The sequence below is a fragment of the Mesoplodon densirostris genome, chromosome 5 (assembly GCF_025265405.1).
Source record: "Mesoplodon densirostris isolate mMesDen1 chromosome 5, mMesDen1 primary haplotype, whole genome shotgun sequence".
Lineage (NCBI taxonomy): Eukaryota > Metazoa > Chordata > Mammalia > Artiodactyla > Ziphiidae > Mesoplodon > Mesoplodon densirostris.
Window position 1 is genome coordinate 116,939,647 of NC_082665.1, and position 18,245 is coordinate 116,957,891.

At 42.1% G+C, this 18,245-nt stretch overlaps 1 protein-coding gene across 2 annotated transcripts in view; it reads right to left on the bottom strand.

Annotated features, from left to right (window-relative positions):
• Positions 1-508: 508 nt before the first annotated feature.
• The window catches only part of APOD (apolipoprotein D), a 79,247-nt gene continuing 61,510 nt past the window's right edge, over positions 509-18,245 (bottom strand). For both annotated transcript variants that reach the window (XM_060099329.1, XM_060099328.1), the window contains 5 exons: positions 14,639-14,813; positions 11,163-11,315; positions 7,018-7,139; positions 3,636-3,724; positions 509-1,872 (listed from right to left, as the gene is read on the bottom strand). In XM_060099329.1, coding sequence (XP_059955312.1) covers positions 1,637-1,872; positions 3,636-3,724; positions 7,018-7,139; positions 11,163-11,315; positions 14,639-14,680 — 642 coding nt within the window. In that variant the 5' untranslated portion in view covers positions 14,681-14,813 and the 3' untranslated portion in view covers positions 509-1,636. The remainder of the gene's footprint in view (positions 1,873-3,635; positions 3,725-7,017; positions 7,140-11,162; positions 11,316-14,638; positions 14,814-18,245) is intronic.

An 18,245-nucleotide genomic window follows, 5' to 3' on the forward strand; every position in this document is an offset into this window, starting at 1 on the left:
TCCCATTTCCCTTCTCTTGCTCTCCCTTCTGGATTTTTTGTTGTTTTTCCCCATGTTTCCTCTAGATACGTGGTGCCCCCATGCTATCCTCTGAATTCCCCCCATTTTCTGAGGTTCAATCACCCCTGATACCTACACTGTAAAGGTGCAAAATGTAGCCATGTTCATTGTTTTAGATGCTACCAGACAGCTGTTAAGAGGAACACCATCAGCTTGTCTTGCCCCATGAGTTAAGAGAGAGATAAGCAGCTTAACACTCTTGGGAAGAACTGTATTTTAGAAGAGGAGCCAGGTACCCTCTGGTGGGGTGGGCAGTGTGATAAAGCACAGATGCAACAGCAGGCGGAGCTTGCGGGAAGAGGCTCTTCTTCAATACCTACCTCTCCATCGCCGCCTTTTTGTCCAGTGGTTTTCAGCCTTTAGGAATTTCAAATAGCAAGCTACATTTTGAGGTCATATTTATTTAGTAAAATTATACATATTAAGCTTTCTTGGAATTTTTATAACCTTTAATATAAAGCAGTGAAGCGTCTCAAGTGCTCAAGGAAATATTTTATATTCATGCTGAAATTGCAAAAAGCTAATCAAATGGCTATATTTTCTATTCATTTCCCAAAACATTAGTGGATTACAAATGTTATGTGACCTAAGAGTAATCGCAGGGTGATGATTTTGAGATTGTTCTGATTTTAATAGTAAAATGTAAAAAACAACAACAACAACAAACTCCTGGTTGTTCCTGACTCCTTGAAGCTGGGACACTCTGAGATGTGACTGTACAACCTTGTGGGTACCTATGCCTGGCAGGGGATGAGACCTTCTCGGAGCTCCCATGGCTCCCTCCACATGCCTCTGCCTATGGACCCCTCAGCTTGGATTAAAATTGTGTCTTTACTTGTCAATCTCCCTCCCTAGTCTGTGAGCTGCTGTGGGAGGAGAGGGATTCTGTATTTTTCAATGCCTGGAATGCAGTTGGGTCCCAGTAAATATCAGTTGAATAAAAGGCCCCAAAATTATTTTCTTAAAAAAATTCCCATAGCTTCACCCTCATAGATTTTCTTCCTTGCACAGACCCAAGATGGTCCCATTCTTCACCTGACTCTGAAGACCTCCTGATAAGAAAGTAAATGCTTCCAGGAAACTGCCTGTCAGAGACTCAAAAACTCCAAATGATTCCCCGCTATGGACTGCCTACTGCAGGATGGGGCCACCTGGATTCAGGTCACCTGGTATGTGCCTTTGCCATCAGCTTTCCCTTTCTAGAAACAAGACTGTTACCTTTAAACTGTTCAGTGCTTCTTTTTTTTTTTTTCAACATAACTGCTTAAGGATTTCCAAACATAAGCTTAGAATTAAAAACTCCCAATAATTAGTCCAATTTGTAGTCTACTGTGAGCACAGCAGGTCAGCAGCAAGTTTATTATCAGGCTTGCAAGGTAACAGGATGGTGCATGGCTAAGTGTTTGGGCCAACTTGCCTTGAGTTCTCTCCACTAGCTTCTGCTGTCACATTTCCCTTCTGGTATTTGTAATAGTTTGCTGCGGTGGTTTGGTTTGTCTTTATGAGGGGTGGTGTAGGGGAAAAGCAAAGCAAAAGAAGGAACATGGAGTGAATGCAGCCTCCCTTTAGAGCCTGGTTATAGGAACTCGGGGCAGTTCACCTGATCTGTGACAGTTATTTTCTCAATGTCAATGTCATTAGCGGTCAGGATATCTTTGAGATAGGTCACTGTTTCTGGAGGGAGATAAGGGTTTCTTCCCAAGAGCCAAACATGATCCATGTGAAAAAGCCAGATGATTGTGGTACAGGAGTACACGAGGGCGTAGTTCTCATAGTCGGTGGCCAGGACCCAGTATGGAGCTGATGGCATAACTGAAAACCAGAGAAAGGCAGTATTAGGAGGGGCCAGGGCAAGAGAAACCTTCACCTCTAGGACCCTGGAAGCCAGGCTCTGGGGTTCTAATTCTTCTACATCAGTGGTTCTTAATTGTGACTTCACATGGGAATCATATGGGAACTTTGAAAAATACCAGGCCCACCTCCCCTCACCCTGACTCCCAAATTCTGAACTGGAGGCTATTGGTACTTTTGAAAGCTCCCCAGTGATTCCAGTGTGCAGCCAGAGTTCAGAGTCATAATTCTGGATCCCCCCCACTCCCTGATTGCAGGTTGGTACCTGGAAGTCCATAATACCTGGGAAGTTTGGCTGTACCCCCTGGACCAACAGGTGGCATTTAGCACTAGTGCGTATGGAACAACCACTTAGCTAAACGGAGGCAAGAACGTAAGGTCAGGGGCCCCAGGCTTTCCAAGTTTGTACCACCCAGCTTCCTCTAGAACCCACCTACGGAAGGAGGTAGGGGCTAATGTTGGTCTGCTTGTTTTTCTTCTTGTGCGAACTTTGAAAATCCCACCATTCTTAAGAATACGGTAAATCAGGTGGTAACAGGTTATGATTCACTGATTGACATCTGTATAGTGTTGAAAGCTCAACATTAAAATGGTCCTTAAGAGAGATGGAGGATTTACTTTCCCCATCTGAATCCAGAAACTTCCTCTGTGAACGTGACCTCCACAGCCAAGGTCCAAGTCAAGTGTGTGGCTGAACCACACTGGCTCCATTTTGTCAGCTTCATCTTAGGCCTGCGGTCCTACCCTCTCCCTTTTTTTTGTGAGACTGAGCTTTAGCTTACTCACAAGGAATACACCCAAGCCAGATTAGTTCCCTATAAACTTCATCTGACATGAAAACCAGAAGAATGCCTTTTGCTGACACAGGTGGTTAATGGTCACGAGACCCCTGGGGTGAGAGTGCGGGGAGGAAAACCCCTCAGTTCCTGTCAATGTGGACATGCTTCTCTTTAGTAGTCATTCTATTTTTAGCTTTGGCTCCTTTAAGTGCCCCTGTACCCCTTTTAGCGGAATGCAGTGCAGCTGTGAATGCCTCTGAGGTTCGTCCACCTGATTCTACCCACAATAGACTTCTTAATTGTTCTTTATGGAGTTGTCTGCTTCGTTTCGAGTCTCAAAGTTCCTTTTCAGTTCAGAGGATATTATTCAGTAACTCCACTTCCAAACACCAAGGAAAACTCACTGCCCAGCCCAGCTTTTTAAAGTTAAGGGGAAGGTGGACCCAAATGAAACTCCAACAATTTGGCTAGAAAATGGCAGACAGAGCCAGGACTCCAACTTACCTTCACTCTTATCATCTCTTACCTCCAAGATTTCTCACATGTTAGTTGTTCTGCTAATAACTACTAATTTTTCAGTTATTAGTTTCCTCTGGGAAACAAGACTGGCTTGGGTCTCCTACGGCTCAAGCCCAGTGGCCTCCAATCTCTGCTTCCTCTATTGACACACTTACTGTAGTTTTATAGTAAATCACCTGGGTGCTTGTCAGTATCCACACTGACATGTAAGCTTCTCAGGGACGAGGGCCAGCTCTGTCTTGCTCATCTTTGCATCTCCAGGGCCTAGCCCAGTGCATGATGGCAGGTAGGAGGTGCTCAACGAATAATTATGCATTGAATCAATATGGGTGACACTCAGATGTGACGGGAGTGCTCCGACCCAGGGCTCTAGCCTCCCGTTTGCATATCTCCTGTCCCTGACACCTCCTGCTAGTGTATACTTACACCAGAAAAACTTAACTCCCAACTTGGCGGGCTCCGTGATGTTCTCCTGGGTGGCTTCACCTTCAATTTGATTCACAGTTCCATCAGCTCTGCAATGAGTTAAAAACAAAAACCAAAAAACCTGAACTCATTAAAAGCCCCAAATCAAGGAAAAGCAAGATTTGTGACACCAACAATCATGGTGGCCAACATTGCAAGTTCTGGGTAGGAGGTTCTTGAAAACAGGTTGGGTCCTAACTCCATTCCCTCCCCTTTGCTTTCTTGCTGTCTCTGAGATGGAACAGAGGAAGACAGCTTTTGGGTGATAAGAATCAACAATTGCAATGCCCCAGGACTGGAAAATATGTGAGGCCCTGGTATTTCAACACTGTTTTTTGGAGTGTATGTAGTAGCCTGCAAGGCCATTTGCTGCTCCTGGGCTCCAAACCAAGAGGGAGGAAAAGGGAATGGAAAAACAAGCAAATAAAACAACCCAACACAGAACAAAGATTCGCTTCTTTAAAACTGAGAAAGGAAAAAATAAGGACTGACTGGATTACTGAAAATCATGTAAAAGGTGGAATCTGGAGATCTGCAAAGTTTCCCCCTCTTTGGGCCTCACGTGATATCACGTGGCATCATTTGTCCCATAAAGGGGTTCATATGCCTGGGTTCATAGCTCTGAGATCCCATCCAGTTCAGCAAGCATCTGATCGAGTGTGGGAGATTCTGACGTAGGCCAGGTCAAAGCAGACAGTGAGGAAACATTTACCTCACTTCAGGGATTCTACCAGGCATCCAGATCTCAGAGACATTAGATGTGAAGAAATGTGCATCTTACAATTAATGCCACCTTACAATTGTTAGTGTCATTTCTTTTTTAGTGGTATATAAAATGGTGGTGTCTTAAAAGCGATGGTCTTTTTGCTTGGATGGATGAAATACTTTCACTCTTTTGAAGGGAGCTGGCCCCATTTCTGGATAACTTCCAATGACCCCCTGGATCTAAGGGAAAGGGGAAAGACCTAGGGATAGAGGCTATGAAGGAGGGTGCTCTTCCTAGCAGGCCAACAGAGGAGTTTCCTGTTCACCAGTTCTCAGAGGGGCAGACAAACTAAAATTGGAGCAATGGCATGTGTTAGAAAGTCAGTAGGCTATGGTTAGTGGGGATGGATATCCTAGAAACCAGACAATAAGCAGCAGGTAAGGGGGTTGGGGGTGGGAAATGTTCTCTGATGCTCCTGGATTGCATAGTCTGTTTATCACTGAGTAGGGCTGGAGACCATGCCCCGCTCTCACCTGGGAGTCAACCTGTAAGACGGAAGATGGTCCATTTCTATCTGCATGCAGTTGCTTAGCAACAAACCACTCTCTTCCCAACAGACTTTCCCCCTTTTCACCATCATTTATGTTTTGCTCCAGGACAGTTTTCAAAATACCAGTCTCTGATCATAAACTCACAATTTGTTCATAGGAAAAATGCATTTGTATTTTCAAGGGTAGCAGCATATTAGCAATAATAGGTACTATTAAATGATTACCACATGCTAAACACTGTTCTAAGTGCTTTACATGTGTTACCCCATTTAATGTTCACACAGCGTTATGGACAGATGTACTATGATTATTGCCAATTTACAGAGGAGGAAACTGAGGCCTAGAAAATTACCATAACTAACCTAAGATCACATCATTAGTATGTAGTAGAACCAGGATTTGAAACTGGGCACCTAACCCCTTCAACTCCCAGCCCTGAGCCAGCTGCTTTGGCCCCAGCATTCTGACACTGGCTAAGGGTATTTTGCTCAGGCTCCCTGCCATGCCCCCTGCTTGTTCTGCAGAATCTATATCATTTTTCTGACTAACAAACCTTTCTCCATATGCCTTTGCTCTTAAGTAGAAGTGACCCTAGAGGCAGAGTGACCTAATACTCCGGGTACAGTTAAAAGATGATTCCTGGCCAACTCAGAAGGAGAGCTGGGGGCATCTGATGGGTTTTGGGATCTGTGTCATTCTCTGACTCTTGACCTTAGAATGGGACAAAATATTTCAAATAAAGTCATTGTTACTTTGGGACCTATAAAATTCCTGTGAGACCTTCTGGGGGTCTGCATCTCAATTCCTGTAGCCCTCACTGGGCTCTGAAATGAGTGGGATTTTTCTTCAGAGTTGCTCAAGATTCTTACTTTATTTCTTTGGTTTACGTGGGGTCAGAGAGTCAGCCCACTGTACTGTGGCTCACAGGAAGCTTAATGGGAATAGGATGGCCATGAAAAGCCTCTCTGAGCCTGAGTAACTTCCAGGCTGGGTGGTAGTTGTTTTCTTGCAGTTGAACACAGTTCTTAGACAACTTAGGAAACAGGAACGGCAACCATTCATGCCCCGCCTCTTTCATATATCTTCTGGTCTCTTCACCATTTCACTTCTCCCTGGTGTTGAATCTCAGCTTCATCACTTATAAGCTGTGTGACCCTTGGGCAAATTACTTGACCTCTCTGTACCTCATTTTCCTCATCCATAAAAAGAGGGTTAATAATAGTACCAACCTCAGGTTGCTATGGGGATTAAATGAATATCTATGCTCATTTACATGTACATACATAAATAGATGTATATGTACACACATGTATATATACATACACATACAGAACAGTGCCTTGCACATAGGAGATGTTTAATTAATATTAGTTACCATTGTTTATTGTTATTCTTATCTTTGTTGATGGCAGGTGGGTAGGAGTTCTTCCTAGGTTTCTTTTTAAGTTTATATTTGCTTTCTAAAGGATGAATTTTGGGATCAAATATCAGTCTGTTAGAAGTAATAGAAAAATATCTTTCTGTAGGTTCTCCTGTTCACACAACCTAGAGTGTGACTATGTATGTATCTGATTCTTGCTTAATGAGAAAAGGAGTTTTCTAAAAGTTAAAGCTGTCTGGAGATGGGATAAATTGTCATGGAAGATGTTGAGCTCCCAGTTTCTGGAAGGATTCAAGCTATGCTGGATGCCCTCAATCAGCAGATGATATAGAAAGTGCTTCTCTCTTGGTTTGGAGGTCAGACAAGGGGGTCCTTTGCTGTCCTTTGCTACCAGAGGGTCTGTTTTGCAGTGAGAGCAGGAACCTTGCAGTTTGTGTTACCATTGAGTCCCTAGGACATCTCACAGGGTGTGGGACACAATAAGGTGCTCAGCAAGTGGTCATGGAAATGAATGAGTGACTTCTAGTCCCTACCATTCTGCCTGCCAAAAGCTTTCCTCTCAGGACCTGTCATGAGCAGGCAGCGCAGACCCAGCAATGTCTGCATCCTCTCCACACTAGACGGCAAGGACACCAGTCACCCCAGGACAGTCTCTGCAGGGCTCCCTCCCGGACGTGTGTTGCCTTTGAAAGCACAGCCTCTCACCTCAGCTCCTTGTTTATCACTTTGATGTTTCCGTTTTCCATTAGTGAGTAGTTGGCTTGGATGCAACTTCCCTTCTCAAAGCTCACTGGGATCTTCTCAATTTCATACCATCTTCCAAGATACTGCAGAGACAATGACAAGCAGAGCAAACCCTGTGACTCTCTGGGGACCTGCAAACTCTTCCCCATTGTTGTCTTTCAGAGCAGAGCCCTTTCCTGGGGTAACCAGGCAAAATGGGCTGCATTGTTCCCAGTAGCCACTGAGCAAGATATTGACTCAAATGGTAATAAGTGAATCGGATGTGTGGGCATTGGTTGAATGCCACAGTCCATTCCTAAAGTGCTTTTTATTTAGCTATGCTTTCAGTGTCCCCTTCAGTCAAAATCTATGTGAAATTCTAAACTCCGTAAAAGGAAGGGATTGGTTTAGATGATGTAAGGTGCCATCTCAAATATTTTATGATTCTTCAAGACATCTTTGAATTGTGTGCAAAGTCAGATGTGTTTACTGTGGGGAGCTGGGTCTCCAGAGTTGGTTAAATTCTCCTCATATAACCCCACATAGGGAGTTGGTCACAAAGGCTTTTGGCAGGTGGTCAAGATTTAGAAGACCTGTATCATTCCTCCCCTGGGGGCTTGCTCTCTGTCCATAATTTCAGTGCACAGAGTCATCTTTAAAGGAAGTGAGCTACTGCGCGGGTGAGGGTGAGGGGAGAGAGGCACGCTCCTGCTTCCATACATTGCTGGGCATAGAGACTGCTCCAATCTACAGCCTTCATGAGGGAGACTGCTCCAATCTACAGCCTTCATGAGGGCAACTTGGCAATATCTAGCAAAACTAAAACTACATATACTCTGGCCCAACAATTTCACCTCTGAGAAGGTATTCTCCTGAAATTAAGAAACGACATAAGGTTATTCATTGCAGTCCTATTTGTAATAACAAAAGACAGGAAATGGCGTAAGTGAGCATTAGTAGGGGACTGGGTAAATAAATGATGGCACATCCATACACTGGAATGTTATACACCCTCTTTTAAAAGAGCTATATGTAATTATCTCCAAGATACATTTAATGGAAAAAGAACCAGGTGCAAAATAGTGTACATATTAAACTAATTTTTATGTAAAAATGGGGGGAAAGGTTATTATTATCAGTTCTCTATTGCTGCTGTAACAAATTACTACAAATTTAAAACACCACAAATTTATGGTCCCATAGTTTTGTACATCAGAAGTCCGACACGGGTCTCAATGGGTTAAAATCAAAGTGCTGGCAGTGCTACATTCCTTTCCAGAGGCTCTAGCGGAGAATCTGTCTTCTTGCCCTTTCCAGGATCTAGAGGCCGTTTGCATTCCTTGGTTTGTGAATCCCTTCCTCCATCTTCAGAGGCAGCAAAAGCAGGTCAAATACCTCTCACACTGCATCTCTTTGACTCTTCTTCCATCATCACTTCTCTCTGACCACAGCTGGGTAAGGTCCTTTGCTTCTAATGATTATATTGGACCCACCTGATAATGCAGGATACTCTTGCCATCTCAAGCTCCATTACTTTAATCACATCTTCAAAATCCCCTTTTCCATGTAAAGAAACAATTTGCAGATTCTGGGGAATATGGCATGGACATCATTCTTCCTACTGCAGTTATGTATGTGCTTTTTTATATATGTACATATTATCTCCCAAAAGATACACCATAAGCTGTTTTTACTGGTTGCTACTGGGGAGGAAAACTGAGGCTGGGATATAGGGGTGGAAAGGAAAGTTTTCATTGTATGTCCTTTTGCATCTTTAGAATTTTGAACCATGTGAATATATTTACCTAGTCAAAATATTGATTGAAATTATTTTAGAAATTTAAAAATGTATTACTCTACAGAACAAAATCAAGGAGATGCAGTCACCTTCAAAAAAGTCAGAATTTGAAATGAGAGCATACTGCAAATAGGTAGCAGTATTGCTTTGGTCACCTGGCTCTCTGCTAAAATATCTACCCACATTTAGGGCATAAATTTTCCACTCATTTGTTAAAGGACATCTTTCAATTAAAAATCACTGAACTTAACAGGCATTAAAAGCACTGAAGAATAAGTTTAACGGTCAGCTGGTTTCATAGGCATCCTCAGAAAATCCTCATTATATACAATGCATTTAAAATAGTTCTATTATTGTTAAGGTGACTTTAATGCTCCACAATTAAAAACGAGGACACGATTTTCCAGAAAGGAAGAAACTCAGAGGTGGAAGGTTGCTTTTCATGTCATGTTCCCTCATGATCTCATAATATTTTTGTGACGGTCTTTTTGTCTTTGGGGGTCTCTGTTTCTCTATCTCTATGAGGAGAATGCAGTGTTCAAAGATAATTATGAAAAGGAAGAAGTAAACTATCTCCATTTCCAGATGACAGGGTTTTATATATAGAAAATCCTAAGGAATACACACACACACACACACACACACAATTATTAGAACTAACAAATGAATTCAGCAAGGTTAAAGATACAAGAATTAATATATAGAAATAAAACGTAGTTCTATACTTACAATGACCAATCTGCAAATTAATTTAAGAAAATCCCATTTATAGTAGCATCAAAAGAACCAAATTCTTATGAAAAAATTTAACCAAAGAAGCATAAAACATACTCTGAAAATTACAAAACATCGTTGAAATAAATTAAAGGAGACCTAAGTAAATGGAAAGACATCCTATGTTCATGGATAGGAAGACTTAAAATTGTTAAAATGGCAATACTCTCCAAATTGACCAACAGATTTAATACAGTCTCTATCAAAATTCCAACTTGCTTCTTCGCAGAAATTGACAAAATGAGCCTAAAATTTATACGGAAATACAAAGGGCCCAGAATAGCCAGAAGAACAAAGTTGAAGAACTCATATATTCTGAAGTCAAAACTTACTACAAAGCTACAGTAATCAAGACTATACTGTGCTGGTATAAGGATAGACATATAGATTAATAGAATAGAATTGAGGGTCCAAAAATAAACTCTTACACATATGGTCAACTGATTTTCAACAAGGGTATCAAGACTATTCAATGGTGAAAGAATAGTCTTCTCAACAAACCATCCTGGAACAACTGGATATCCTCATGCCAAAGAAAGAAGTTTGGCTCCTATATCACATGATATACAAAATTTAACTTAAAATGAATCAGACTTAAATGTAAGAACTACAACTGTAAATCGCTTAGAAGAAACTATAGTAGTAAATCTTTATAACCTTAGACTAGGCAATTTTTTTAGATATGCCACAAAAAGCACCAGCAACAAAAGAAAAAAATAGATAAATTGGACGTCATTAATATTAAAAAGTTTTGTGCTCAAAAGACACATCAATAAGGTGAAAAGACAATCCTTACCATATATGGGGGAGTTGATTCTATCAATATCTTTTTAGTGCAGGTAACAAGAAAGCCCCTTGGGGGAGTGCTGTCCTCTCCTGGGCTCTGTTTGAGTAACCTGTGGGGGTCCTGCACTCCTGGGAAGCCTAGTTTTGAATCCTACTCTGCATTTACTGGCTGTGTGAACTGAGTGGGTTGCAAGCTCTCTGACGTTCAGCTTCTTCAGCTGTAGAGTGAGGATAATATTTCTGCAGCAGCTGCTGTCAATGCCCTGTCCCATGTCCTTTCAGCCCACCTCTGGGCTCACCTCCATCACAGCGGGCTTCCCATACACACTGCCAGCTTCCCACCTGGAGCCCCTGGGTCTCCTTCTCTGCCACAGGCTTGGCCAGTGCCATGGGAGTTCCCACTGCCCACCTACATCTGTCCGTGGGACAACCTGAGGCACATTCTACATATTTCCTCAGAGGATCCCCAGCAGGACTGAACCCCATTGTTCACAGAGTAACCTGCTCATGAACTCACGCTTTACTGCTTTCCTGCCTTCTCTGTCTGTTTCCCCACATGCCCACTCAGGCTTCCTGGGCTCATCTTCTAAAACATCTCTGCTTCCCAGTTCTTGTCTCATGGTCTGCTTTGGGGGAGCTCCCAGTAAGATAAGTACCTACCCCAAGGCTTGCTGTGGCCATTAAAGCAGAAAAATAAAACCAAACCTGGTAGGATGCTTATGCAAACAGGAGACAGCAAAACAAGCGGGAGTTTAGCCTTTTACCACACCTTATTCACGTCGAAGTTCTCCTGCACTGGAGGATTTGGGCATTTCCCGAGATGGAAAGCTTGTCCCTCAGCTGCTCCGAAGAGTCCAGCCAGGGCAGGAAGCAGCAGCAGCAGAGCTGGGACCATCTTGGAGCTGGGTGGCTGGAGGTGGACCTGGAGTGGGGAGGACAAAGCAGCTGGAGGCGCTCAGATCTCCTGAGGGCACAGAGTCCCCAGAGGAAAATTTCTGGGCTGGCCGGTCCCTCTGTGCACAGCCTCCCACTCAGCCCGTCTGAGCCCCTCATCCCCCAGGGTCACCTCAGTCATCAGTGTCACTGTGAGGCCCTCCACCCTTGTGAGCCTCTCTAGCAGCTTTTGTGCCACCATTAGAACACATTCTGCCTGGTATTAGAGTTTGTTGGATTTATTTTGCCAGCTCCCCATGACCCTACACACCTAATTATGCATTTTCAAGGACGGGCATCATTTTTGATTCTCCCTGGACTCACCCACAGAACCTTGCAGTGCCAGGTGCACTAGGTACTTATTGTATGAACAGAAACAATGTGTGTGTGTTGGGGATGGGTAGGCAAAGAGGGGAGAGTGAAGCCATCAAGTGAACCATGAGAGAAAAAACCAAAAACAAACCATTCACTACATTTAGTGCCCTGTGAGATTCATCAAAGAAATGCCTCCCTGACTCCACTTCCCCACCCTGCCCCCATCTGCTTGGCTGTTTACCAATCCAAGAGTAGGCCTGGGAACTTTAACAGGGAGCAGCGTGCTGGGGACTCCAGGGTCACCCTGACTGGATTTGAATTCTGGCTCTACACATACTAAGTATAACTGTGTCCAATGGATGCTTTAGTTTCCTTGGCTATTAAGTGGGAATAATAATCATACCAACCTCATGAAGTTTCATGAGAATTAAATGAGAAAATATAAGGAGAGCATTTAGAGCAGTGTCTGACAGAGAAAATGCTCAATAAATGCTAGTTATTATTATGAAAAGCAGAAGCAAAATATTGTGTTTCCTGAATTTCTTTTCCTTCCTTCCTTCCTTCCTTTGACATGCTACTGAGGGTATTTTTCATAGATGCTGTACATTTAACCAGAGAAGGACCCGTAGCTGACTTGTAATTGTGCAAAAAGCACTTGAGCCCAGCACCCTTGGGCGTGGAAGCTTCTTTGAGGAGGGGCAATGGGCAGGGGTGAGGGCTACAGCGCTGTTGACAGGGTAGGAGCCTGGGCTGCTCCCTGCTTCTTTCACTGACTTGCTCTCAGTCTGTTCTCTTCCTTGCGACTCCTTGCCTGTAGCTGCACGGGAGCTATTTCCAATGCTTTGCCTTTCTCCCTGTGATGAAGAGGACTGAATCAATGCAAGCAAGATGTTCTCAGATCTGAATATTTAAAAGGATGTGTGATAACAGGAATAATTATAACCACTTTCTTATGAATCTCTAAACCTCCAAATAACCTTTAATAATCAATAGCTTTTCTTCTGGAAGTTTTGTTGCCCGTTTTTCAAAAGAACAGTTACCTAATGAGTAAAAGCTGACGCGAGGTTGCGGGGAGGAAGGGTGGTCCCTGAGTCCCTGCCTTGAGCACGTCTGCTGTGGGGCCGTTTCCCTAGTCTCTGAGGCTCCACTTCCCGTCAGCCCCTACCACCAGGTAAACAACACTTGTCTTTTAACCTTTGGGGGGATGATGGATGCCAAAATCCAGCCTAAATCCACAAAAATTTGCATTTCTTTCCAAGAGGTTCTTAGAACCACTGAAGTTCTGCTCTTGGCCCCTAGTAGGCTCCAAGCTCAGTGCCTTGCCCAGGAATTGTAAGCCCAGAGGATGGCCACGCATTCTACACGTTCTACAGGCACCCCCTCCCCCAAACTGGACAGGACCTTAGAGGTCATTTATCCAACACCACCCCTCTGGTGTACAGATGGGAAAGTTGAGGCCCAGAAGGGGCGGAGCGCTGGGACTCGGGCCCCTTCTCCACTTGTCCATTCTGTCACACCCCTGAGCCATGCTTCCTTCTGTGCCCACCTTCGGTGGCTTCAATAAACACCTACCTCTGTACCTGATAAGTCTCATTTCACCACGTGACAGTCCCACCAAAAGTTAGTTCCCCGTCTTACTCTGACAAATATCTTGTTACAGAATGTTCTATTGTGGGCTGAAACATGTTCTTTAGCTCTGTAGGAGGATTTCAGAGCAAAACTAATTCCCCTTGCCTGCTACTCTTCCAAAGATGCCTCTTTATTGCAGTAGTTTTATTCCTATGATGAAAACTTTTTGTGAGAGAAAAAGTTGATAACATCCATCATTTCTTTGCAGTACCCCTCGCATTCTACTTCACCCAGTGCTTATTGAGCACCTTCTGAGGGTAAATCACATTATTAACATATATCTATGAACTTGGGTATGCATGACTTATTTCTGCATTGTCTCCTGATACTAATGGGAAGACTGTCCTAATGAAGAGAGTTTAAATACTTTAAAAAAAGATATAATTTAAATATTATTTTAACTAAATATTAAATAATTAAAAAATAATTCTACTAAGATTATGGTGCATTCACACAGGGCCAGAATTGACTCTGTGGACCACTGCTCACACTCACTGAGCTTCTCCAGGGAGGAGCCCTGGCTTCAGTATTTTACATGTGCATTGAATCTTCACCACACCCTAACTGGAAGTGTGCTGTGCTGACAATTCTCTGTGTACTCAATGAGATTACTTCCTGACAAGCTGTGAAGCCAGAACTTAGGTCAGGTTTCCTAAGAGTCTACACACCTGCATGTTAGCCTGGACCTGGTGCCTGGTCTCAAGGAGCTGCAGAATATTAAGGACTAGGCTTTTAGATTTCACATGACCAAGAAAAAAATACATTTCCACAAATAAATGGGTCTTAAAAACCATTTCGCTATTGAATCTAACAAGAAAATGTATCTTCTGAAGAAAATATTTTTGCATTTTCTATTAATTTAATTTAATTTAATAATAATTAATTCCATTAATATTAAATGCATTTTCTATTCACATAGTGCATTCCAATTCACTTTTCGGTCAATTTTACTGAAATGCACAGTGGATAACAACCCCCTGAGAATTCATCTGTCACAGTATTGGTGTATGGAACAATGCCTCATTGTCTCATATAGTATAGAGGGGGGTGCGTAGTGCCAGCGGAAGACTTTGAGGCGAGTCAGCACTGCGTTGGCACCCCAGTTCTGGCATTTGTTGGTGGTCTTACCTTAGGCCTGTTGCTTAGGATATCTGAACTTCAGTTTTCTCATCTGAAAAATGGCACTAACAATATCTTCTTTGTAAGGATGTTTATGGAAAAATGAGACTAAGTCTGCAAAGCAACTGGCCAAAGGCCCTCAGTTGTGTTAGTTACTATTTTTAGCTGAAAAGCGGCAATGAAAACTCAAGACAATCTCTATTTTAAGCATTATTTATCATAAATGAAAATTAATACCACAGTACATACCTTTTTTATCAAGATGAAAGCAGTTTCCACATGCAAAATCATCCAATTTGAGATGCCTTCTCTTGGTGACTGGCTTCTCCCAAGCTATTTTATAAGCTTCTCAGGTCATTGATGTTTAATTTTAATGCATGCCACACCCCCTCCAGTTCAGGAAGGCTGGCCTAAAAGCTTCGCTCTGTATGAAACACAAAGATGGATGTTATGTTCATCTCCCTCCCCCAGTTTCCTTCACAGCTGCTCCCTGAAGAAGAAACAACAAGATATTGTTTGTGTGTGTGTGTGTGAGAGAGAGAGAAAGACAAAGTGCATTTCATTCAAAACATCTTTTTTGCTGTGTGGATTTTCTAATTTAATTTTCTCAGTCAGAATGCACTTTTAAGTTCCAGTAAGATGAGTTGCAACATGTATTCAAACATCTGTTATTTATTTTTCATTTTTGTGTAAATGAAAAAGCAACAGTCACATTTCCTGAAAATGGAGCCTGAATTCCACCCATGTGGTCCCTGGCCTGGAACAAGACGCAGGCAACAGAGAGAAGGTTAGCAAACAGAGTTGGCTTTCTGTGTGATCCTGGGCAAGCCACCCACTTCTCTGAGCCTCATTCTCCCCACTGTGAAGGATAGACTGTCATTTCTGTCCCCACCAGAGTTGGGTGTGTAGGGGCTAAAAGCTGAGAACACCAACGGTGTCTTCTGGAGTTCCTCTCTCATGAGTCTTGGATGACTCTCCCAGCTACATATTCTAGGCAGCCCGTTCTGCTTGGGGTGGGAGTGGGGACGGGGAGCAGATTTAAGCCCGGGGCACTTTTGGTTGGGCCTCGTCTCTCTCTGTGGAATGAACAACTTTGGAAAGACTCTTAGGCGTTGGATTCTGTGCCTTTGTGATAGGCAGAAGGTTTTTTAATTTTTAATTTTATTTTATTGAAGTATAGTTGATTTACAATGTTGTGTTAATTTCTGCTGTACAGCAAATTGGCTCAGTTATAAAAATATATATTCTTTTTCATATTCTTTTCCATTATGGTTTATCATGGATATTGAATATAGTTTCCCCTGCTATACAGTAGGACCTTTTTGTTTATCCATCCTGTATATAACAGTTTGCATCTGCTAATCCTGAACTCCCAATCCTTCCCTCCCACCATCTCCCCTCCTCCTTGGCAACCCCAAGTCTGTTCTCTATGTCTGTGCGTCTATTTCTGTTTTGTAGATAAATTGGTATTTTAGATTCCACACATAAGTGATATCATATGGTATTTGTCTTTCTCTTTCTGACTTACTTCACTTAGTATGATAATCTCTAGGTCCATCCATGTTGCTGCAAATGGCAGTATTTCATTCTTTGTTATGGCTGAGTAATATTCCATTGTATATATATATACCACACTGGCAGAAGGTGACACATAGATAAGACTACTTTTGTACCAGACTTATATTCCTAAATAAAATTCATTCTCAAATTTGTAAGCAATAGAGAGAAATTTACAACACTAGACCTTTAAACCTTATAACAACAGCAACAAGAGTGAAACCTTAACATACCAAACTTTGAGAGCTCTTTCTTTGGGATGTTCTTTACCTTTTCAGGAAAAGAAGGAATTCTTCTTCCTGTTCAGGGCACTGACTCTGACTGTACTCCTGTAATGCTTTCCCTTCAGAACTCTGCATGGCTCCCTCCTTCGTCCAGGTCTCTGATCTAATGTCCTTCCTTGAAGGGCCTTCCTGACCTTTCAAAAATAGCACTCTTGTCACTATCATTTTACTTGGTTCATTATATCCTTACTATATGTTTACCTGAAATTATATCCGTTATTTATGTTTTTTCTTGCTTATGGGGTTTTCCCCACTGGGATCTAAGCTCCACAAGTACAGAGAATTTGCCTCATTTTCTTACTGCTGTACCCCTAGTGGCTAGAACACATCATAAGTGCTCAGTAACTACTTTAAACTGAATGGAAGGGACCTATCTATTCAAAGAATTTACTGAGTATTCTAAGATATGCACAAGGACTAGAGGTAATATTCAAGAGACTTCTATTTGAATTGTTTTCTGGGGAAAGTACTGGCCTGTAACTATTACAATAAATTGTTGCACAGTTTTCCACAAAGCAATATTGCTAAATTTCCAAATGTGTAAGTTAAGATTGATATATTTATATATTTGAATCCTCAGCATGAAATCAAGAACTGTGGAGCTGAAGGTACTGGTCTAGGAGTCATAGTGTGAGAAAAATCACATTATCTTTCTGGGTCTCAGTATATTTTTTTCTGCAAGTGTTAGCAAATGATATAATTTAGGGAAATCCTCTTTTTATATGTTCTGGAATGTAGAGACAAGCACAAGTTCGTAAGCATTATAAAACCAATCAGAACTGTGTTCTAAACAAGTCTTTATGTTTAAATTCCAAAATAGCGCAATTTGTTGTAAACAATTAAAATAGTACCAAAATATAGGCCTCAGAAAGTGTGTCTCATAATCCCACACCTCAGAGATTGTTACATTTGCACTTATTCTTTTCGGTAGTCCTAGACAGATCCCAACATAATAACAATAATAGCGACAATATCCAGTGTACTGAAGCTTTCTTGTCTTTATGTAATAATGTATCTCTTGATATCAATTCACATAGATCTACTTCATTCTTTCACTTGCTGTAAAACCTTGTTTTTACATGACAGCACATTTCTTCAAGGGGATGGCCTGTGGTTTTATAGGGAAGTAGTTCTTTAGTTGGGTGATCTTTCATCATGTAGGTAATTGCCTCAGTGGTTTTACCATAAGACCCTCAGGGAAGATGAAATTGTTTGGGTGGACTTTTTGTAGCAAGAAATAGAGAACTATCCCATCTTAAAAAAAAAGTTTCCCAGATGGAAATTTCTCTGTTTATTAATACGTGGTTCTTTCAACTACCAGAGTCATCCTGTATGCCTTTCTAAAGTGATTTTTCTTTTGTCAAGTAAAATGAAGGGGAAACACAACTGTACTTTTCATGTGAAAACCCAGATTATGAGTTTTCAATAGGAGGTGTTCACTCTTTAAGACTCAGTTCAAAAGTTCCACTCTCTGGTTGCCTTCCTGAATTCTTGCCCACTCCATGCAGTGTTCATCACTCTCTACTTTGTGTTTCCACAGCATCTGTTACTTTGTTCTCAGGCCCATCACACCATGTCAAGCATCACCACTAGGGCCACCATCTCCTCCTGGAGACTGTCAGATCCTTCAGAGTATGTTTGTCTTTTTGTCCCTGGTAAATTGCCTAATGCCTGGTAGGTAATAAGTGTTTACTAAATGTAATTGGATGATTGAGTGTTTAATTCTCATTATTTTGGGGGATGACCACATACTTCATGATTTATTCAGATGCCCTCTTTCCTCTCCTTCCTGCTCCTTTGTGGCCATTTAGTTTATCACTAGGAGCTGGAACCAGCTGAGAGTTGAAGGATGCCAAGCATCTGCTGAACAGCAAGAAAGCAATCAAACTGGTGAAAACTACAACTTGACATGGCATCAGGGAGGAACACGGAACTGGATGGCAGGAGGTCTGGGTTCTTGTCCTAGCTCTGTTACTAACTCATTTATCCATTCATTCACTCTTTCGACAACAGAT